The sequence below is a fragment of the Entelurus aequoreus genome, linkage group LG07, assembly GCF_033978785.1.
Source record: "Entelurus aequoreus isolate RoL-2023_Sb linkage group LG07, RoL_Eaeq_v1.1, whole genome shotgun sequence".
Taxonomy (NCBI): Eukaryota; Metazoa; Chordata; class Actinopteri; order Syngnathiformes; family Syngnathidae; genus Entelurus; species Entelurus aequoreus.
The window spans coordinates 40202326-40225987 of record NC_084737.1 but is presented as its reverse complement, the minus strand read 5'-3'; the positions used below and the strand labels follow the sequence as shown (position 1 = coordinate 40225987).

The 23662-nt window shown below is 40.8% G+C and overlaps 1 protein-coding gene across 3 annotated transcripts in view; it reads right to left on the bottom strand.

Moving 5' to 3' along the window:
• LOC133653863 (transcriptional regulator QRICH1-like) overlaps positions 1-18262 on the bottom strand; it is a 28719-nt gene extending 10457 nt beyond the window's left edge. Inside the window, exons 1-11 of one of the 3 annotated variants that reach the window (XM_062053643.1) lie at positions 18060-18262; positions 17104-17393; positions 16929-17024; positions 16716-16856; positions 15849-16631; positions 8945-9113; positions 8702-8856; positions 8502-8616; positions 8173-8281; positions 5425-5573; positions 5253-5343 (exon numbers count right to left, since the gene is read on the bottom strand). In XM_062053643.1, the coding sequence (XP_061909627.1) occupies positions 5253-5343; positions 5425-5573; positions 8173-8281; positions 8502-8616; positions 8702-8856; positions 8945-9113; positions 15849-16631; positions 16716-16856; positions 16929-17024; positions 17104-17358 (2063 nt within the window). In that variant the 5' untranslated portion in view covers positions 17359-17393; positions 18060-18262. The other 2 variants (XM_062053641.1, XM_062053642.1) reach the window with 2 other exon arrangements.
• Positions 18263-23662: the final 5400 nt, after the last annotated feature.

The following is a 23662-nucleotide window of genomic DNA, read 5'->3' as shown; positions in this document are numbered from 1 at the left end:
TAGGAGTTACATGCTGCCGCTAGGCGACATCATAGGCAAATACGGTGTTAGCTTTTACTGTTATGCTGATGACACCCAACTTTACATGCCCCTAAAGCTGACCAACACGGCGGATTGTAGTCAGCTGGAGGCGTGTCTTAATGAAATTAAACAATGGATGTCCGCTAACTTTTTGCAACTCAACGCCAAGAAAACAGAAATGCTGATTATCAGTTCTGCTAGACACCGACATCTATTTAATAATACCACCTTAACATTTGACAACCAAACAATTACACAAGGTGACTCGGTAAAGAATCTGGGTATTATCTTCGACCCAACTCTCTCGTTTGAGTCACACATTAAGAGTGTTACTAAAACGACCTTCTTTCATCTCCGTAATATTGCTAAAATTCGTTCCATTTTGTCCACTAGCGACGCTGAGATCATTATTCATGCGTTCGTTACGTCTCATCTCGATTACTGTAACGTATTATTTTCGGGTCTCCCTATGTCTAGCATTAAAAGATTACAGTTGGTACAAAATGCGGGTGCTAGACTTTTGACAAGAACAAGAAAGTTTGATCATATTACGCCTGTACTGGCTCACCTGCACTGGCTTCCTGTGCACTTAAGATGTGACTTTAAGGTTTTACTACTTACGTATAAAATACTACACGGTCTAGCTCCAGCCTATCTTGACGATTGTATTGTACCATATGCCCCGGCAAGAAATCTGCGTTCAAAGAACCCTGGCTTATTAGTGATTCCCAGAGCCCAAAAAAAGTCTGCGGGCTATAGAGCGTTTTCTATTCGGGCTCCAGTACTATGGAATGCCCTCCCGGTAACAGTTAGAGATGCTACCTCAGTAGAAGCATTTAAGTCCCATCTTAAAACTAATTTGTATACTTTAGCCTTTAAATAGACCCCCTTTTTAGACTACCGTATTTCCTTGAATAGCCGCAGGGGCGTTAATTTAAAACCTCCTGTCACTCCGGCGTTTACCGGAAGCCGGCGGGATGGCCGTGCATGCGGTAATTATTTTAAAACCTCTTCTCACTCCGTCGTTTACCAAAAGGAATGCGGTAAATTTAGGTGTGCGCTTTGAGTGTGATGTAAGCATACCATCATGAAAAGCACATTTAATTAAAAAAAACGTTATTATGGTCTTACCTGTACTTATAAATGGAGTCCATTTGCAGCTCCTTCTGACCAAAAGCATCGATAACTTGGTTATAGAAGTCCTCATTATTTTCTTTCTTCAGTTTTAAAAGTCTCTCTGTCTCAATGGAGATATTCCTTTAATTATTACCTCCTGCTTCGATTGAAAGTCCAGTTTAGAAAACAGTTTTATTTTAGATACCGGTATGTAATCCTCCATGTTAAAAGTAAAAGTTCAGGCGAAAGAAAAAAAAATAAAAAATCTCTTGCTGCGTGTTGTCACTTCTTCTGCAGTACCGTAAGTCGCAAGAAGGATCACTAGCGCGGCAGCGCCCTCTACCACCAGGAGGTTTAATGACTCATACAGTATTTGACACACGCAGCTACGGTATATTAATAAAACATAGCTGCTTACTGTTCTTTTTAGCATACTGTACCGGTATTCAATAGCTTGGACCTTAATTCCTATTGAATAGCTCTTTATCTTTTTTCTTTTGTGCGATTGCAAACTACTGAAAGCAGCTTCCTCCATTTTGAAAATGAGGACAGGTAAAGCGTCACTCGTGACGTAACAAATTTGACCCGGCAGATGTTCTAGCCATATGCTAAATATTTTGCGAAACGAGTTTGACCCGGCGAAAATTACAGACATGCGATAATAAAATTAATATTTTGCAAAATGAATTTGATCCGGCGTTAATAATGAACCGGCGATAAGGCCAAGCATGCGTTAATTATTTTGAGAAACGAGTTTGACCCGGCAGTAATTCTAGACGTGCGAATACTATATTCCCTGCGCCAATTCAAGGAAATACGGTAGTTGATCTGCCGTTTCTTTTCTTTTCTCCTCTGCCCCCCTCTCTCTTGTGGAGGAGGGGGGGACACACAGGTCCGGTGGCCATGGATGAAGTGCGGTAGTCCAGATTCGGGACCCGGGTGGACCGCTCTCCTGTGCATCGGTTGGGGACATCTCTGCGCTGCTGACCCGTCTCCGCTCGGGATGGTTTCCTGCTGGCCCCACTATGGACTGGAATCTCACTATTATGGTAGATCCACTATGGACTGGACTTTCACAATACTATGTCAGACCCACTCGACATCCATTGCTTTCGGTCTCCCCTAGAGGGGGGGGTTTACCCACATATGCGGTCCTCTCCAAGGTTTCTCATAGTCATTCACATCGACGTCCCACTGGGGTGAGTTTTCCTTGCCTTTATGTGGGCTCTGTACCGAGGATGTCGTTGTGGCTCGTGCAGCCCTTTGAGACACTTGTGATTTAGGGCTTTATAAATAAACATTGATTGATTGATTGACTTACTGATACATTGACACATAGGCCTGGGCCGATATTTGATAAGTCAATTAACCAACGATAAATGAAAATTAAGTCGGTAAGTTTTCCAGCATCGATAAATCGCCATGTGCATGCTTCAAGAGCAACTACATTGTGCTTCTTTCCCATCATACATTGCATTATCACACCTACCTTGTGGGAATAATTCCACCATAGTAAGGTGATTTTTAGCCCGTAGTTTGCTTGTTGTTGCATCTTGTTCACCTTGTAAAGAATTGTATTTTCCGCACTCAGCTGTGGGCTTTGGTTTCAGATGCTGCAACAAGTTCATTGTACAGATGCCTTTTTGAAACAAACTTTGCTCCATGCAATTATTTGTTCTACGCCTGTTGCCGCAAAACCAAAGTACTGACAACACTTGTCTTTTATTTTTTTAAACAAAAGTCTCGCTCTCGTTAGCATTAGCCATGTTTTGCTATGTAAGCCGCTAAGAATGTAAGGGGACGACGCAAGCTATGGAAGCTCCTGAGGGGCAAAAATGCAGGAGCAAGAGGAGAAAAAAAAACATTTTTTTTATTTTTAAATAATCCAAAAAAAAAAAGTAATATATGAATAAAATCGATATATCGCCCGGGCCTAGAAGCCATAATCAAAATCGAAAAGAAAATTCTATTAATTTTCCAGCCCGACCTGAAACGTGATATTGCTACTAAACAAAATGTTGCAAAGTGTAGTGAAATGGCACCAATGACACCAATCGTTCCTCATTTTCTTCCGTAATTACAGTGAATCCAAAGGCTATGTACTGTATGCTTAGTCTTACTTCTGAGTCTTTTTATTCTGGTTATTCAAACTTTTTGTTTTCCTTGCTGCTGACAACTCTAACTTTGTTTATTTTCATTCTTGTCACAAACTTTTCCTTCTCTCTGCCGTCTTTAACTTTGTTCCCGTGTTCTTGTGTACTTAGTATTTCTACCAGGTAGAACAGGGAGCCGATTGAATAGATTGAGCACGACTGTTAACTAGCTGAAGGCTTGTTTATTGTCCGAACATGAATACTAGAGTGTGGACACTAAATAAAAATCTCTCCTGCTACTTGTTCCCGCCCAAATACCTCACCACAAACCCCTGGAATCTTCCTAACACTTCATACACTAAAACTTAATTTAAATATGAAACTTAAAGGTGCCATATGTAATAATTTCATGTCAAGTCATTATTAAATGGCCCTGATGTGTCAAAAGGCATTAATAAATAATGTTATTTTTGAATACCTTTATAACTGATAACAATAGTTTAGCCGGGATGTACCCATTTCAAAATGAGATTTACAACCCTGAAAAATTGTTATTGTTTTCATTTCGATGCCCCACCCTCTACCGTTTGACCCGTTAGAAAGTCTGTGAGTGTGTCACATCAAGGTTGCCAGTTACGCACCGCCCTCTTCGTCGAGCACCTGCCACTGGTAAAGTTACTAAACATGTCAGACCTTAGTACGTAAATCTAAAAGGCGTCGTTACGATTCTCAAACTTATCCATGACAAAGCCAGGAACAAAACTAGGATTTGGAGACAGTTAAAAGGCGGAGAACATTTTTTAATCTGACGCCAAATTTGCTAATTTCCTCCTTGATAGGTAAGTAAGGCATTTACGTTTTCTTATTACTTGTAATAAATGGAAATGGACATTTCGTATATAAACTATATTGTCTAATACAGTCTATGATCTTGTCTAACAAAGCCAGTATGTTCGTGAAACGAATGCTTATAGCGTAATGCTCAGCTCCTAGTGTAAAGCTTAGTTAGCATGCTAGCTCGGTCAATGACACATCTACATACAGGCTAAAGGGGGAAATATATGCCCGTTAGCCTGTATGACAGGGCAAAATACATTTTCGACAAATAAAACCTATGTGGATATGGGTAGTGTCAGTGCCTATTTTGTTCTCAATATGCTAATACCCTGAGGAAATGCGTTACAACATTAGCACGGCTAATTGCGGTTTCTGGTACTGTATGTGCATGGGGTGGTATTTGCTTGGCACAATACAATGCATTACATGTACGGTAATGATTTTCTACTTCGTCTATTGACATGGTAGTAGGGTATATGGTTTATGCGTAACATGATTTTTGCCGTAACGTGGGTTGGCTCATAGAATTGCACTCTGCACTGAAAGATGGTGATGTGCGTACATGGAAGAGAATGCAGTGCGTTAGGTTGGATGCAACATAGTTATGCTGACCGAAATGTGGCAGTCGTTTTATTGTTGGCCTTGGCTTGCCATCAAAGTAGGCCTATGTGATATATAATTTGATATAATTATTTTGATGGTGGTCCGTGCGGTCAAACTACATTTTAGCAGGGTAATGACAACAATCTGTCCAGACTCCCGACGAAAATATTGCTGCGTAACTTTACAAATACATTTGGCTAATCAACATCAGTAAAATGTGGCATAATTACTTAGTAAACCATCTTGCAAGAAGCAAAAACAAGAGAAACCTACAGCGTAGGACTCGTCGATTGCCATTTGAAGTTCCTTGGAGTAGGATTCGGATGCTTATCTTGCAACCTCAGTCATGGAGAGTGGGAGGGAACTACAGAATTTTGAGTGTGATTACAGTACAATTTCTGATCACATTCCTACATCTAGCACCTTTAAGTGGGTACTTAAATCTAAATGTATTCAATAGTATGTTAAAATTTGCAGTAAGTGAACCGCAAAGTGGCGAGGGAACCTTAATGGAAGCTTTTAGGTCACTGATTAAGTAATGTTTTATTAAATATAAACAAAAAATGTAATTGAATTATTTACCATTTGAAGAGGTAGAAATCATACAGCTTGATGGGACATCGCAGAGGATTTTCCGGGTCCTCTAGCTGCTCAGAGTACATGTCATCTGTAACTAAACAGACAAGAAAATGGCTATTTCTCTTTTTTTAAAAACAAGATCTGATGACCTCTAGTGTAAGAGGTGCACTCTTACCTTTCTGTCCAATGAACCGTTCTGTTGCCTTCAGATATCTGATACTGGTGCTCTTGTCTTTGGGATTGTTGGGACTTTTTCTCGTGTGTCGTAACACTTTAGAAAAAGCAATTTTTAGATGCTGATTAACTGTCTTCAGATGAAAATATCTGCAAAAACAAATACAATGGTCATTTGCAAAACATTTTTCATTTTAAATACGAGGGCTGTCAAACGGTTAAAATATTTAATCGCGACTAACCGCAATTTGTTCATAGTTAATTCAAAATAAATATCGAATAATCACAGATAGATATGTCTATGAATGTTCTCATTCATCCAGGTCATTGTAACCTCAGGGCATTCAATCGATCGGAACTGGACTGTTTGGTTTGTCTTAGAAAATGTTTCACCTCTCATCCGAGTAGGCTTAATCAGTTCATGCTCATAGACTTAGATTGGTCAGATCTACTCTAGAGGCTGGTGCCAAAACCCCAAATATTTATACTCCAAAAATCCAGGAGGGTGTGCCTGGGCAAGGATGGTTTTGCCCTATCGTAGTGAGAAAAACAACTGTTGAAATGCAAACAAACAATCCTACTGTCAAAGCTAAGCACCTCAAGGATAAACAACAGGTGCAGTTTCTTGTTTGTCTAACTTTGGTTCTGTTATGTTGTGTAAGTTGGGCTTTGATTGTGAAATGCATCACCTTTTCACAGACCTCTTCAGGCAAGATATTTTGCAATTTGGGGAGTAATTCATCAGATTTTACTCTGAGGCTTTCAATTGTAAAATTGATTTGTCTTACTCTCCCAAGGAGAAACAGCACTCCTTTGACAACGAAAATGTACACATTCTAGATAGGGAGGACGGATGGTACGAAAGAAGAGTGATGGAGGCCATCTATGTCAAGGTTGAAAAACCATCCCCACAACACTGTCTTTTTAACCGTTCTTAAAAGACTCTGCAATTTAGCCTCCAACAAATAACAGGAGTCACCTTCTGTGACCAGAATGCCATTTGTTTACAACTGAATTGAATGCTAACGTGGGGGATTCCAACTATTTTGGACTGGTAGTAGTTGATCTACAGCAATCGTTCAGCCACACAATACCTCATTGCTAACAAGGGGAAATCACACCAACGACTATCGTAAGCTTGGAAAGTAGGATTGTTTGTTTACATTTCAACAGTTGTTTTTCTCACTATGATTGGGCGAAACCATCGTTGCCCACGTACATCCTCCTGGTTTTTGGAGTATAAATATTTGGGGTTTTGGCACCAGCCGCTGGACTCGATCTGACCAATCTCAGTCTATGAGCATGAACTGATGAAGCCTGCTGAGGTATTGGCACCAGCCAAGAGACTAGATCTGACCAATCTAAGTCTAAGACTACATCTGACCAATCTTAAGTCTCTGAGCATGAACTGTCAAAGCCTACTCGGATGAGAGGCGAAACTTCTTCTAAGACAAACTTAACAGTCCAGTTGCGATCGCTTGAATGCCCTGAGATCACAGATAGATATAAGTTTTCTTCATTTAAAAGTGTACTCTTGACAGATACATTTAAAGTTTTTCCATGACTGGACAATTAGTTTGCTTTAATTAAATGTTTTTAAACATTGTGCTTTTTTTAAACAGCTTAACATAATAAGGACATGAAACACTTTTAATTAAAATAAAATAAAAATACCTGCAGTGCATTGTTGTCTTGCCAAATTTTGGTGGAATACAGAATATGTATTCCTGCTGTAGGAGCACTTGCATTCAGGGGAGGAGTTACAGCATTTTTAGATACCAGTTTCACGCATTAATAACAAAATTCTGGATTGTACCGATCGTGGTTTGATTGTCAGAGAAGTTTGGTAATGTAATTTGTGATATTTCTACCTGAATAAATCTTCTGATATTCTTTCTATTACGTGCTGTACAAGTTAACGGTATTCATATTTCTGCATGACAAGGCTTTGACTTTCTCCTTTTATTAATAAAATGTAATATTCAGTCTGCTAAACATTCTGCAAATGTGGAATATATATCAAAACAGGTTAAAAAATAATCTACATTTTGTTTCAATCCACCAGAAAACATTTATTTAGGCAGAAATATCACAGATTACATTACAAAATTATTTAACAAAGTATGATCGTAATGCAGTACAATTTTTCATTTTGTTATATAGTTAGACCAGATGTGCGGCATAGCGCTATTATTGTGAAGCCGGAAGTGTGTCATTGGTATGAGAAGAGGTGTCTTGACATGTTTTGACAAAAGTCTTTGACTCAAGACATCCAGCTTACCATCTTTTTTATGCTGAGCTTTTATTACATCCTACTAAAGCAGTTATTGTAACAATTTACATTTTATGTTAACAATGCACTCAACAGTAATATAAACAAGGACGTGAAAATTCTCCTCTCTACAAGCAGCAAAGCATTCCGGCAGGCGTTCACTCCTTTGTCGTCGTCTAACAGCGATCGAAGTTAAAATGGTCTTATCTTGTCGGGAGAATGACTTGCCATGGCTTTGGATCTGAGATTTCCATAATGTCCCCCTTTCTTTGTGCATTTCTACTTGCTATTTTGAGCTTGTGACTCAACAGTAACTGAATGCCATTACATTACGGAATGGACAGAGGATCAACAAGGAGTCAGGACACGTGCGCATTTAAAAATTAGCGCAGTTAAAGAAACTTATAGTTAGCACATTAACAGCCCTAATAAATACATTTTAAAATATATTATCCAAAGAAGACCATTACAACTCACTTTGTGTTGAAAAACATTAGAGTTGTGAGCAGCGTTGAGGGGGAATGGGCCCCAAGTTGTTTACATTCCCACAACATCTCCTCTGTCACGTGACTGGGAATAATATAACCTGGTGGTAGAGCACACTATGAGGATACAGTGTGCAGGTACTTAAGGAGGTGGAGGCACATACAGAGTTACACAATGGCTTAGAAATAGATGCTTAAGTAGATTGAACAATATGTAGAATTAAAGATGTCCAGCTATGATGGGACTCTTAGATCTACTTCAGTTTTAGTATTATGTTAACATCAATAAGACCAACCAAAAATCCACATTGTTGTTCTCACCGAGTGGATGAACAGTTGGCCCCCAGGGTTGGAGAACCTTGTGCAAACTTTGAGCAAAGCGAGTGTAGTATTGGTCTGAGAAGATGTCATCCACACGACTATTATCAAACAAATACTGCAAGAAAAAAAATAAAGGGCATGGCTATAATTGGGGTCAATACAAATAGATGTGAACATATTTTATGTTAAAGAAATCATACTTTTTGCATGCACAGAAATACATAGTAAAGAACATCCGCGTCATAAGGATCTCCTTCCAGCCCCCGGGCCTCTGTGGTCATTAGTGAGAGCCCCATGCAAAGCTCAGCTACAGCACACGACACCAAGTCCTCCTGGAAGCGCAGTGCCTGGCGTCCTAAAACATACAGACATAAATCTTGATTATTGGGTTAAAACAAAATAACAACCAAATACAGAAATAACAATATACATGGTGTACTTACGACCAATTGGAGCCAATTTATGTTGATCAGATTTGTCCAATTCAGCATTTTTTCGCTGAGCCCAGGCACGCCACACATCCAGCCCCTCCTCTGGTTTAAGAGTGGCTGGAAGCAAAAGCTCCTGAACCTGCACTTGCTGTGGAACTTGGCCATCTACTTCTATTACTGTCTGACCATGCAATGTGAACAAGAAGACATTTTGTTATCCCAATTAATTCCAAGTGTCACTCACACATCCATGCTTAGATTGTTTCAAATCGAATACTTCTATCAGTACTAGATATCGACCACCATGTTTTTTTAGGGCCGATACCAATTATTAATGGAATAGGGGGCTGATAACTGATGTTTGGAGCTGATATTCATATACTGTAAAAATGACACATTAGAATCAAAATGCATACTTATTTAAAGAACAAGTAAATAAAAAATTAAAAAATAAGTGCAGGGAGTTCCTTGACACAGTTGTATTTCTTACTGTATAAAATAAGTAGTTTATTAAATAATTAGTTCCTTAAAGGGGATCTGCACTTTTTTTTAGAATTTTGCCAATTGTTCACAATCATTATGAGATACAAGACAAAAGGTTTTGTTTTTTCCCGCTTTCTAACTTATATTAAAACGGCTCGGTCTAGGTGGCAAGCAATGCAGCTAATTTGAGCAATTAATTCTACCTCTAAATCATTTTAAAAATTAATTCAAAAACCGTCAACAACACTTTATTTACGTTCCGTAACCCGTATAATGACCAAGCTGTAGGGACATTGTTATTGTAAGAGCTAACACCGAGGAACACTTTATCTAGCGTAGTAACACATCGGCGTGCTTTGGTATTAGCCCTAAAAGCTAACTACGGCAAAAGATGAGCGAGCTTCTAAAACAACAAGAAACGCGTTTGGGTTTGTAATGTACAACACTGCGATACGACACAAATTTGTATAGACTGAATAAGATGAACAATCATATTACAGTATCTGTAAAGCATAAGCCAATATTCCATCTTTTGTTTGTACACAGGTGAGCTAGCCAGACAGCGCATGTACTGTAGTTGTAATAACACGCATGGCGTGATGAGTGTATCATGATTGATATTAAAGTGACTCACTCAATGGACAGCTGTTTGTCTGGTCCAGCTGGCCGGGGAAGTTTCATGTTGTTTTTGGGTGAGCAATACATTTAAGTCGAAAAAGCTTGGCTTCAAGTTCCATATTTATAGTGTCAATATCGCTTTCAACCCCCTCTCCCGGCTTCCGTCTGCTCTAACGTCTCACTCTACTTTCTTGCTCGCTTCTATAAGCAGCAGTACTTTTTAGCTTCAAAAGTATAAGGTTGTAATTCTTCATTTGTCTTTGTGTGTACTGTACCTCCTGCTTCAAATAAGCCATTATGCTGTCGCTTTTTGTTTGGTAGTCCCTTGCCATCCGCTGCATAGTCAAGATGGTGACTATTGAGGTTAGTTAAGAGTCCAGCACTGTGCACTTACCATTCTAACCATTTTGAGTGCAATATCCAGGCATTGACAGCACACTGCATTAGGGCTGCAACGATTAATTGATTAAATCGATGAGAAAAAAGTTTAGATTCAGTTGCTTTGTTTTATCATTTCACTAATGACAACTGATAAAATCCAGATGTCATGGTGGGCCCGAAACTTTAAATACGCAGACATGATTATCTGCAAGACCTCTGCAATAGACCACACATGAGAGCAGTGGTGTGTGGGGGCCGTGATCTGTGTTGAGGCAAACAGCAGCTATTGCAGCGTTTTTTGTGGGCGGGTTTGTTAACGCACAACTGATAAAAGTGCAATTTCAATGTTGATGATGTGCGTTTATTAGAAAATAACAATGACGGCTATGGCAAACATTTAAGGGGAACTGCACTTTTTTTCAAATTTACCTTTCGTTCACAATCAATATGAAAGACATAACGACAGAGGGATTTTTTTAATGCACTCTAAATATTAAATAAACATAGATAAAAGTCCGCAGACAGCGGACCCAATGGGAGCTCCTCTATTCCGCCCATAAAATCTGATAAATACAAATTCAAAAAGCGCCAACAATACTCAATTTACATTTCGTGACTTGATTTTCTTTTTCCTGAGCTGCTACTTTACAGTGGTGGAGGAGTTTGCGTGTCCCAATGAACCTGACAGGTATGTTGTCCAGGGCTTCTATGCCCCTGGTAGGGTCTCCCATAACAAATAGGTCCTAAGTGAGGAACCAGACAAAGAGCATCTCAAAGACTTCAATTAATAAATAAAAAATCGAGGATCAAAGTTTCCTTCGCTCAGACACCGGTCACCGGGGCCCTCCTCTGGAGCCAACCCTGGAGGTGGGGCTCGATGGCGAGCACCTGGTGGCTGGGCCTGCCCCCATGGGGCACAGCCCGTAAAGGCAACGTGGGTACCCCGCCAATGGACTCACCACCAATATGAGGGGGCATAGAAGTCGAGTGATCTGTGAGCTGGGCGGCAGCTAAAGGCAGGGCCCTTGGCAATCCGATCCTTGGCTACAGAAGCTAGCTCTTGGGACGTGGAATGTCACCTCCCTGCAGGTTAGGAACCTGAGCTGGTACGCGAGGGAGACAGGATCTAGTCAGCCTCACTTTGACGCACAAGAGCTCTGGAACCAGTCCCCTCAATAGGGGCTGGACTCTCGTACATTCTGGTGTATCCAGCAGTGAGAGGCAACCGGCGGGGGTGGCAATACTTGTTTCCCTGTAGTTCAGAGCCTGCACGTTGGAGTTTAACCCGGTAGACGAAAGGGTAGCTCCCCATCGCCTTCGGGTGAGGTCACTGGTCCAGACCGTTGTTTGTAATTATGCACCAAACGACAGTTCCGAGTACCCACTCTTTTTGGAGTTCCTAGAGGGAGTGCAGAAGAGTGCTCCTTCTGGGGATTCCCTTGTTCTACTGGGGGACTTCAACGGTCATGTTGGCAACGGCAGTGAAACCTAGAGAGGTGTGATTGGGAGAAACGGCCGCCGTGATCTGAACCAGAATGGTGTTTTGTTATTGGACTTCCCAGATTGTCTAAAACAAACACCATGTCCAAAGATAGGGGTGTTTTGGACACTTGGGTGAAGAGAGGGGCTGAGCTTTCAACCAATCACCACCTAGTGGTGAGTCTGCACCGATGGTGGATGAAAATGCCGGACAGACCTGGCAGGCCCAAACATATAGTGAGGGTCTGCTGAGAACGTCTGGCAGAGTCTCCCGTCAGAGAGCGTTTCAATTCCCACCTGCGGGAAAACTTTGAACATGTTATGGGGGAGGCACTGGACATTGAGTCTGAATGGACCATGTTGTGTGCCTCTATTGTTGAGGCAGCCGATCAGAGCTGTGGCCGCAAGGTGGTCGGCACCTGCCATGGCGGTGACCCCAGAACCCACTGGTGGACACCAAGGGTGAGGGATGCCGTCAATCTTAAGGAGTCCTATTGTGTCCTTCTGGCTTATGGAACTCCGGAGATAGCGGACTGCTACCCACAGGTCAAGCGGTGTGCATAGGCAAAAACTCAGACATGGGAGGAGTTCAGAGAAGCCAAGCCAAGGAGAAGGACTTCCGGACGGCTGCAAAGCAATTCTGGACCACCAACCGCTGCCTTAGAAAGGGGAAGCAGTACACTGTCAACACTGTGTATAGTGGGAACGGTGTGCTGCTGACGTCGACTGGGGATATTGTAGATCAGTGGAAGGAATACTTCGAAGACCTCCTCAATCCCACCTACACGTTTTCCAATGAGGAAACTGTGCCTGGGGATTCCGCGGTGGGCTCTCCTATTCATGGGGCCCGAGGTTGCCGAGGTAGTTAAGATGCTCTTCGATAGCAGGGCACCGGGGGTGGATGCGATCCGCCCAGAGTTCCTATAGGCTCTGGATGCTGTGTGGCTGTTGTGGTTGACAAGACTATGGAGCATTGCGTGGACATCGGGGGGGTGCCTCTGGATTGGCAAGCTGGGATGGTGGTTAATCTATTTAAAGAGGGGAACCGGAGGGTGTTTTCCAATTATCGTGGGATCACACTCCTCAGCCTTCCCGGTAAGGTCTATTCAGATGCACTGGACAGGAGGCTATGTCAGATAGTCAAACCTCGGATTCAGGAGGTGCGGTGTGGTTTTCGTCCTGATCGTGGAACTGTGGACCAACTCTATACTCTTAGGAGGATCCTTGAGATTGCATGGGAATTTGCCCAACCAGTCTACATGTGTTTTGTGGACTTGGAGAAGGCATTCGACCGTGTCCCTCGGGAAGTCCTGGGTAGAGTGCTCAGAGAATATAAGGTATCGGACCGCCTGATTGTGGCGGTCCACTGCCTATATGATCAGTGTCAGAGCTTGGTCCGCATAGCCGGCAGTAAGTCGGACCCGTTTTCAGTGTGGGTTGGACTCCATCAGGGCTGCCAACAGAGTCTCAGTGGAGAGACTATGTCGACCGGCTGGCCTGGCAACACTGGACTAAGGAGCTGGGGAGAGGAAAGTCTGGGCTTCTCTGTTTAGGTAGCTGCCCCCGAGACCCGATTTCAGTTTAGTGGAAAAAGCTGGATGGATGAATGACTTGAATTTTAAACAAGTATTAATGATATTGTTTATTATAAGCGCAAACGCAGATTACCTATTTATAGCAGCGGTGTGATCACTTCTATGTGTGCCTATGTTTACATCATCTAGTGGTCTGCTGTTTTCTCACTTGCTTGCTCACTCGAAGTTTATTGTATATCATAAATCATGCCTCTCACCTGAAAAGTAGATGGTTGAGGATATAATCCGACATGTTGTGACATTTTGACAGCCATTTAGGACCCGGAACTGGCGAGAACGACACGAAAACGGCTGTCTACCCTCCCCCCAAATCCCTTTTTTTGCAAGGAATATGAGAAATGTTTCATCAAAATGGGAATACATGAACATCCTAGCAGTCAGCATCCTAATGACAGCAGACCTCAGGGTTTCCCCTACATGTAAACAGTCGTGGCACAACGCCATCGCAAGAAAGATTACTGCTGCCACACCTTCAAAATAAGTTTTTTCCTTTTTTATCATGGAAAAAAATTTTTAGCATGAAAAAAACTTTAAGTAATGTATTGTATGAATGGATATACCGTATATATAGTCTATTGTTTACATACTATTGGCTAGAATAAGTTAGAAAAACAGCTCAAATATCATAAAAACGGGCCTCATTGCTTTATTTTGGAAAAAAAACTGTCCATCTAAATCGCCTGTCAGAAGCGCGTCAGCTGGTCGCGCACCTAAACGAGTTGACACCTGGCAAAAATAAGAAGAGAAAACTGAGGAGAAAGGAATTTTAAATTAATCAATGCATTTCTTGTTCAAGCCAGTGTAAACTACCCTAAATCTTTTGACATTATTACCGACAATAACGTCTAACTTTACACCGTGTGCGTCTCTGAACCGCCAGTTGGACATCACCATGTGGAGTGTGCATTTGCCCCTGTGCGTGTGCGTTTTCACTAGGCATTCCAGTTTCCTCCCACATTCCAAAAATATGTATGTTATCTTCATTGGAAACTGCAAATTGTTCATAGATATGTTAGTGTGAAGGATTTTTTATATACCTGTACAGTATATGTGCCTGCGATTGGCCGTGCTAATAATTTGAGTTAGCGTGTCTATGAGCTAGTCCATTGTACGTTAGCATTAAGCTAGCGGCATTACAGCTCAAACTTCATCCTGCATAAATGTATTGCTTTTTTTAGTTTATTCCAAATTATATTATTAATCTAACCTGATTCCTATATGTATAATGTACTTTATTTAGTGTGGTTAGTTTTACAATGACTTCATTGTTAAAAATCTAAACAAAACAGCTAGTTATTTTTTTCCAAATACAACTCAAAGGAATGTTTAGATATTTGGCAAACTAAATTGCAACATTCAGGGAGGGCAGAATAAAGTGTAGCCTGTGTTACCTTTTACAATAAGCAGAAACTGAAACTGAAACTGCATTGAACAAAGAGAACACATTCTACCAAGTCAAATTCATTGGGTTGAATCTGATTGTGATTCTGATTCAAATGTTGCTAAAACATCAATATACATATATCAATGCTTAAAACCAATAAAAAAATGAATATTAATATAATTATTGGTACTATTAACACTAATATTTTTTTAAATCTCAAAAAAAAAACCATTAGTTTAGCCTTTTTAAAGAAAATATATGCATCATTGCAAATCGAAATGATCATGTCATATATGTCATTAACCACGCCCCTAGCCACACCCCCACAGATATGGTGGCAATCTAGGGGAAACCCTGACTACAAGTAAGTGATGTTTTATTATGTTTGTTGGCTCTCAAAGTCTGCAGTGAGCAGAAAAGTGATGGGAAAAAAAAGCAAACATAATGCATTTTTTAAATTAATGTGCCATGTATGCTTAAAATTATCAAAATACATAAATATTAAATGTTATTATAAATCTGCCCATTACTACATTATATATATACTTATTATAATGTATGTAAAACCCTAATGGAGGTGTTTGGATGTTTTTTTAGGGGCTCTATAGGCAGAACTGAATGGCTCCCATATACTCCATTGTAAACTGACATTTGATCCAATTATTTAATATTTTGAATACATTTTTAAAAAATGAATCCGTCATGTCTATCATAATGATTGTGAACCTAGGGAAAAATTCCCAAAAAAGTGTAGTTAACCTTTAAAATTGTGTTTATTTCAACCTAAAATATGCATTGAGACTCTGCATTGTGTTTTACTTGATTAATCAAAGTAAATGACTCGATTACTAAAATAAACAATAGTAGCATCCCTACACTGAATTCTTCCGCATACCTCTCAACATGAACACACGTATGTATTTAAAGGACAAAGTGTATGGAAGTGTGCAACGTAAGACATGAAAAGTGGTTGTACCTGGAGCTGCTGTCCAGTCGCATCCTGCACAGATAGTCCCTGTGTGTGCAACACCTGCTGCTGTGGGTCCCAGATGAGGGACTGTGTAGTGTTTGAGTAGCCCTGTACAGCAACTGGGATGTGGATATTTCCATTCATTAGCTGTGCAGGGAAGAGTGTGTTTGTAGCCAGCGTATGCACCACTTCTTCTTGGCCTCCCATTCCGCCAGTACTCGTAATGCTGGAAACAGCCTGAGCTGTCTGACTTTGACTGGAAGAATTTTTCAACTTCTCATTTTCGACCGTGACTTGTGTTGGCATTGTGGTCATGGTTGTCGTATTTGTCCCTGCAAGCTGCACAGTTCCATAGGCTTCCTGGGGGATGGCAATGTGTGTGACCTGTTCCCGACCTCCAGTCCCAGAAGGAGCAGAATAGACAGGAATTGTCCAGGTCTCCCCTGTGGGACTGGTAATAGTGCCTGTAGCACTGTACAGATGGGAGCTGTCCACTGTTAAAAGGTCTGGCCGCAGGGAGACATAACTCTGCTGTTGACCCTGTCCTTGGGGTATTGCTAGGACCGTCGCCACCTGCTGACCAGGCAGGGCATAAGACACAGTGATGGGCATGTCCACCTTGCGTTTCTTGGCTGGCTGAAGGACACCTGTCCCTTGGCATGTGGCAACAGTGGTTGCCAGAGCACTCCTCTCTGCACTGTCCTGTTGCTGAACGGGTGAGAGGGCCCCAACTGTTTGAATCTGGATCTGTTGTCCCCCTGCAACAGCTGCCACCAACTGGGCTTGGAGCTAAAACAAAGAAATGGATTAGTTAAATCTCAAATATCATTGGCAATGGTGACATGAAAGTAGTGTGCTTGTACATGTTGGTACCTGTTGGTGTTGCTCCTCAGTGAGATCTCCTGGTTGAATAAGCTGCGCTGTCGTCACACCTTGAAGCTCCTGACTGGAACCAGGGGGCACTTGGAGGACTTGGCCCAACATCTGACCTGCCTGTTGTCCGTGAATCTGCACCTGAAATATAACGATGATATTTGTTTGGCTATTTGATACAACTTTGAGTGACAGAATACACGCAAAACAAACCTGTACAATCTGTTGTTCCGTATTCTGCAGAACAGTTTGCTGTTGAGTTGTTGACTGTTGAATCTGGTGCTGTTGGGGCTGAATTTGCACCTGCACCTGGACCAAAAATAGGCAGCTCAACTTTGTTTACTTTTTTTTTTTTTTACAATAAACTAAATGAGTAATAATTCCTTACAGGGCAAGCAAGTTCCAGAAGTGACCCTGCCACTTCAGTGCTGTCTGTATAGATGCAATTAGCTTCTTGCTGATAAACCATGGTCGCTGTAGTTGTTGCAACATCTGCACTTTGCTGGCTGAACTCTTGCAGCGCATCTGGACCCTTAGTGGCCAACGACTCCAGAAACTCCTTCATACGATGCTGGGGGATGCTCCGAGCTTTCTGTCGCACAAGCTCTTCATAGGAGTTAGCACTATCCAGGGAATTATTCATTGCTGCCTACAGGATCCCCGTTTATAAAGAAGAAGCTATGGAGAGAAGTTTTCAAATGTTGCTAAAACATCAATTATTTATATATATATATATATATATATATATATATATATATATATATATATATATATATATATATATATATATATATATATATATCAATGCTTAAAACACATTAAAAAATAACGAAAGACAACACCTAAAATCAAATGGCCTGTATTGTAAGACAGATTGCGGCACATTGTTCGGTGTCGCCTTAGACAGATAGTAATACGAAAGGGTTAATTCTTACTGCGTGTGGAGACAAGCTGGAAACAAAAGCGCGGTCACTTTCCAAATCGGCCACTGTGGGAAACTACGTTTGATGAACGCGTTTCGTGTTGCAGTTACTTGTCAACATGTATGACAAGCCATTTCTTACTGTTATTCTTGTAGAGTAGACAACAAGTTAGCTTAGCCAAATGCACGGCTCACTAGCCAGAATGTTGTTCATTAAACATACTGCCGCACACGATAAATGGAGCCAGTAACATCTTAATTGCCCAGCTACTACAAAGGAGCAGTGTGCTGACGCGACACTAGTGCTTGCAATACCACACACCTGCTGTGTTTTATTTTAGCTTCACGACTAGCAGGCTAACTACACACAGATGCCATAGCTACCTCTCTTCCTCAACCGTGGCGAGTCTCAGGTCACTCACTTCTCTACCCACAAAGCGGCGCCTCTTTTCTTAAGAGCACGGAAGCCAATTTTACTTTTGTGTCTCTTTGCCGACTGGGCTCTTTCCTTTAAGTTTTCGTTGGACTGCTAAAGACAGCTTCTTTTCTTTTTCTTAACCGCTTATATTTCGCTGGGCGCCATCTTACAACACTGGACCAATAGGCACGGGATGTGTAAATCAAATCTCGCGATAACTCGTGCGGTGACGTTTTTTTAAAGATGCCATTACACTTTCTTGTTGTGCAAAAATGTGATTCCCTGCCAAAAGTTGATCCCCTTTGGGTAGATTTTAGCTTTATTAAAGGTATTTCAACACGTAAACAACACAGTAGTTATTTTATTTTGATATGTAATGGTCATAAGGGTATTGTAGTAAAATATGCAGAGATGAAATGTGTCAATTTCAAAATATTACCTTGAAACAATTTTTGGCAGCAGCAAAGTGGTCATTTGGGTAAATTTTAGCTCTAAAAAGGGTATTTAAACAAGTAAACAGTACAGTGGGTCCTTTATTTTGATATATGTAATGCTCATAAGGGTATTCTAGTAAAATATGCAGAAATTAGATCAATTCCAAGTCAATTTCAATATATTTTTGGCAGTAACAAAGTGGTCATTTGGGTAGATTTTGGGGTATTTCAACAAGTAAATAGTACAGTAGGTCCTTTATTTTGATATATGTAATGCTGCATAAAAGACAGAGACAGAAAATACTAAGTAGATAAACAACCCAATAATAACCTCAAATCACTCTTCTCAACACTCAAAAAGCAATGCAATACATTAAGAAATAAGACAACCAACCTGACTAAATCCTTAAAAAAAATTACATCAACGACAAAATAGAGGAAAACACAAATAAGCCACGTGAGCTCTGGAAAATCCTCAACAACCAGCTTCCTGGCTGCAGCCAGAAACTTAAAACCAGACTCACCAACATCAACATCAAGGAGGGGGACTCCCTCATTACAGACAAAATGGAGGTAGTAAGCAGACTTAACACCTTTTTCACCAGCATAGCCACAACTCTAGTCAACAAGCTGTCCCACCACTCTGGTCGCTTTGGTGTAGAACACATTAAAGCTTTCTACAGAAAGCTAGGAGTATCCAACAACGATTTCAAATTAGAAATGGTCTCAGCTGACGAGGTGCTTAAAAAATTGAGCGCGCTCCACCCAAACAAGACCACCGGCCTTGACAATATCCCCTCTAGATTCCTCAGGGACTCTGCCACCACCATTGCCCCTATCATCACACACATAATAAACCTCTCAATCACACAAGGCCAAGTACCAAAAGATTTCAAGATAGCAAGGGTAACTCCCCTCTTTAAAAAAGGAAGCAAATTAGAACCTGGCAGCTACCGACCTGTTTCTATTTTCAGTTCCATTTCGAAAGTAATGGAAAATATAGTTTATGAACAGGTCGATAGTTACCTTGCCACTAATAAACTCATGTACAAATTCCAATCCGGCTTAGAACTAACCACTCCACTGACACATGCCTTCTCTATCTGACCGACCACATCAAACATGAGGTGGACGCGGGCAAATACTGCGGCATGGTCATGCTGGACCTTCAGAAGACATTTGACACCGTTAACCACGCTATACTGTTGGATAAGCTCAGAGCAATCAGATTTGATAAAACCTCATCGAGCTGGATGCAATCGTACTTGGAGGGGAGGAAACAGGTGGTAGAGGTGAACGGCACCGTGCCCCCCCTCCCCCCTCTCAGTAAGCTGTGGAGTCCCCCAAGGCAGTATATTAGGGCCTTTACTGTTCCTAATATACATAAACGACATGTCATCAGCATGCGACTGTGAATTGTTCCTGTTTACGGATGACTCGGCCCTGCTGGTGTCCGACAAGGACAAGTCACAGGTAGAGAAAATCCTCAGTGCTGAACTCTGTAGAATTTGCACCTGGCTCGCTGACAAAAAGCTATCCATACACTTGGGTAAAACAGAATCCATCCTATTTGGGTCCCACATCAACCTTAAGAAAGTCAATGACTTCACTATAAAAGTGGGTGACATTGTTATCACCAGGAAAGAGGAGGTCACCTACCTAGGTTTCATTCTAGAGGCTAATCTTTCCTGTGATAAAATGGCAACCAAGGTAATCAAAAAGGTCAACCAACGAACAAGATTTCTTTATAAAATCTCCTCTCTGGTCAACAAAAGCACCATGAAGATTGTAGCGGGAACTCTCATTCAACCCTTTTTAGATTACGCATGCACCTCCTTGTACCCTAGCACCTCCAAAACCCTCAAATCTAGACTCCAAACATCCCAGAACAAGCTAATCAGATTACTTCTAGACCTCCACCCCAGATCACACCTCACTTCTACCCACTTCTCCAAAGTGGGCTGGCTCAGGGTGAAGGACAGAGTAAAACAACTTGCACTGAGCCTAGTCTATAAAATCCGCAACACCTCCCTGATACCGAAGTACATGTCAAACTACTTCCTTAACGGAAATGACCGCCATAACCACAACACCAGGGGGAGCTCCACTAACCACGTTAAACCCAGATTCCAATCTAACAAGGCTCTTAACTCATTCTCCTTCTATGCCACATCAATGTGGAATGCACTCCCAACAGGTGTAAAAGAAAGGGCATCTCTATCCTCCTTCAAAACCGCACTAAAAGAACACCTCCAGGCAACTTCAACCCTAAACTAACACCCTCCCTTCCACATCCTACCTCCCCGGATTGTAAATAATTAAATGTAAATAATCAAATGTAGATACTTATTCTTATTCTTATGCTTTCTGATCTCTCTCTCTATGTCCACTACTTGCTGTACATATCCTACCAAGTCAGTCCTACACTGTTCCAATGTCCATTTCTCTGATGATGCAATTGTTGATGACTGAAGTGTTGATATCAACCAAACCTAACCTCCCCACCCCCCTCCACATCCCACACCCGGATTGTAAATAATGTAAATAATTCAATGTATATACTCTGATGATTATCTTGTGTGATGACTGTATTATGATGATAGTATATATCTGTATCATGAATCAATTTAAGTGGACCCCGACTTAAACAAGTTGAAAAACTTATTCGGGTGTTACCATTTAGTGGTCAATTGTACGAAATATGTACTGCACTGTGCAATCAAGTTTCAATCAATCAAAAACTCATAGGGGTATTCTAGTACATTATGCAGAGATGAGATGTGCCAATTTCAAAATATTACTTGGAATCAATATTTGGCAGCGGCAAAGTGGTCATCTGGCTAGAGTTTAGCTTGATAAAGGGTATTTCAACAAGTAAACAGTACGGTGGGTCCTTTATTTTGATATACATATGTAATGCTCATAAGGGTATTCTAGTAAAATATGCAGAGATGAGATGTGTCAATTTCAAAAAAATTATGTTTAATACATTTTTGGCAGTAACAAAGTGGTCGTATGGGTATATTTTAGCTCTAAAAGGGTATTGTAATAAGTAAATAATACAGCAAGTCCTTTATTTTGATGTATGTAATGCTCATAAGGGTATTCTTGTAAAATATGCAGAGATGAGATGTGGCCATGAATTTAAACAAGTTGAAAAACGTATTCGGGTGTTACCATTTAGTGGTCAATTGTATGGAATATGTACTGTACTTTGCAATCTACTAATAAAAGTTTCAATCAATCAATCAAAAAGCCATATCAAAATATTAAATTGAATCACTTTTTGTCATGCAACAATAGATTTAATGACATTTTTATTAAATAAGTACATCCAAACACTATATATTAATATTTACCACAGAAAATGCAAACTGTCATTTGTCGGACACGGTAAAGACTTAAGTAATGTCAAACACATAGCCTTAAAATAACCACAAAGATAAAGTGTTTGTCTCACATGTAGTAATCTGTTGTGAACAGACAAAGCCCAGCAATGCAGGTTTAGCGAGCCGTGCGCGCTCCCGCGAAGGGAATTTTGGCAGGGAATAAAATTTTGGCACAACACCGCCAACCAGACAGGATCGAGCAGCTGAAACGAGGTCCACCATAAATCTTCCATATTCACTATCTCACTCCTAACGGTTCAGTGGTTTTTGAAAGTTTGAACTTTGTTCTTTAAAGATTCATTGATACTACCAGTTGAAGTACTTGATACATACTCGTGTCGTCCTGATACCAATATTTTGGCATGGCATCGGTACCAAAATGCTGCACTCAAAAAACAAATTGAAAACAGTAAATAAAATGGTATTAAATAACAGAGGGAACATACTGGACAACTTCTCTTTTGAGTAGTGGTTACAAAGGCTCCTAATTTGATTGCTGATGGATGCAGTAACATGTAGTGTCATTCCGATATTGTTTTGTTAAAATTTCAAGGGACAAGCGGTAGGAAATTGATGGATTATTCTTCTATTGTTCATATCTAATTACTTTCTGTTTTAGCATGTTCTATCTACTCTTCTGTTAAAATGTAATAATCACTTATTTTTCAGTTTTTTGAATGCTTTGCATAACTTTGGGTTATGTTACAAATTTGGGTATTGATCTGATAGTGAACGATCTGAAGTTGTTACAGGGTCATACATTACTCATAATTAAAGTCCTCATGTGTCCAGGCACGTATTCTCCGAGTTTATAAACAATAACACAAATGACTAAATATTTTGTGTTACTAGAAAATATTGATGTGTATGCAAAGTGCATTCATATATGTGCACAATATATATTATTTATTGCTCATTTTTGTCTTTTACTTTTGTAGCTGTATGAAAGAATGGCGTCGTTGAAGTGGCAGTTGGTTACATCAGCTCTTTGACTTTTTTGTCCTTTGTGGTCTCTGATGTCGCCCTCTTGTCTGAAGTGGACTTTTTGTTTCTGCACAGTTGCACTGCAACAGAATAATTTTCCCATTGTGGGATGAAGTCTATCCTATCCTATCCTATCCTATGTACAGCTCTTGTACTTTGCATTGTTGCAGTCAATATTTGGATAGATCCACCCAATTTGTTTACATTTCGGAGGACAGGCTTGCTGTTAGCATTAGCTATTGTTTCCTCCTACGGTGTGTATCACAAGCATCACAAGCCATCCAAGATGGCCGACAGCACTGTCTTTTGTTTGTCTGCTTGTCAAAGTGGTCTGAATTTCTATCTGTTTTAATTTATTTTTTAGCCAATTTAAGTAAATTGTACTAGTTTTAAGCGTAACAATTGATGAATGAAGGCTTACTTCCAAAAAGTGGCATTTCTGACTGCTTTTGTTGGATTTGGAAATCTGGAGGCCTTTGACCTGCTGAAGCCAGGAGATGTTTTGCTAGCTGAAATTTTGGCCTTCCACCTGCCACAGCCCGGATCTATCCTGGCCCCAGCTTGGCCTTCCATTGCCTACAGACTGGGTCTGCTAACTTCATTTTGGCCTTCCACTGCCTACAGACAGGATCTGCTAGCTGCAGACCGGATCTGATAGCTTCATCCTGGCCTTCCATCTGCCACAGCCTGGATCTGCTAGCTTCATCTTGGCCTTCCATCTGCCACAGCCTGGATCTATCCTAGTCTCAGCTTGGCCTTCCACTACCTACAGTCTGGGTCTGCTAGCTGCATCTTGGCCC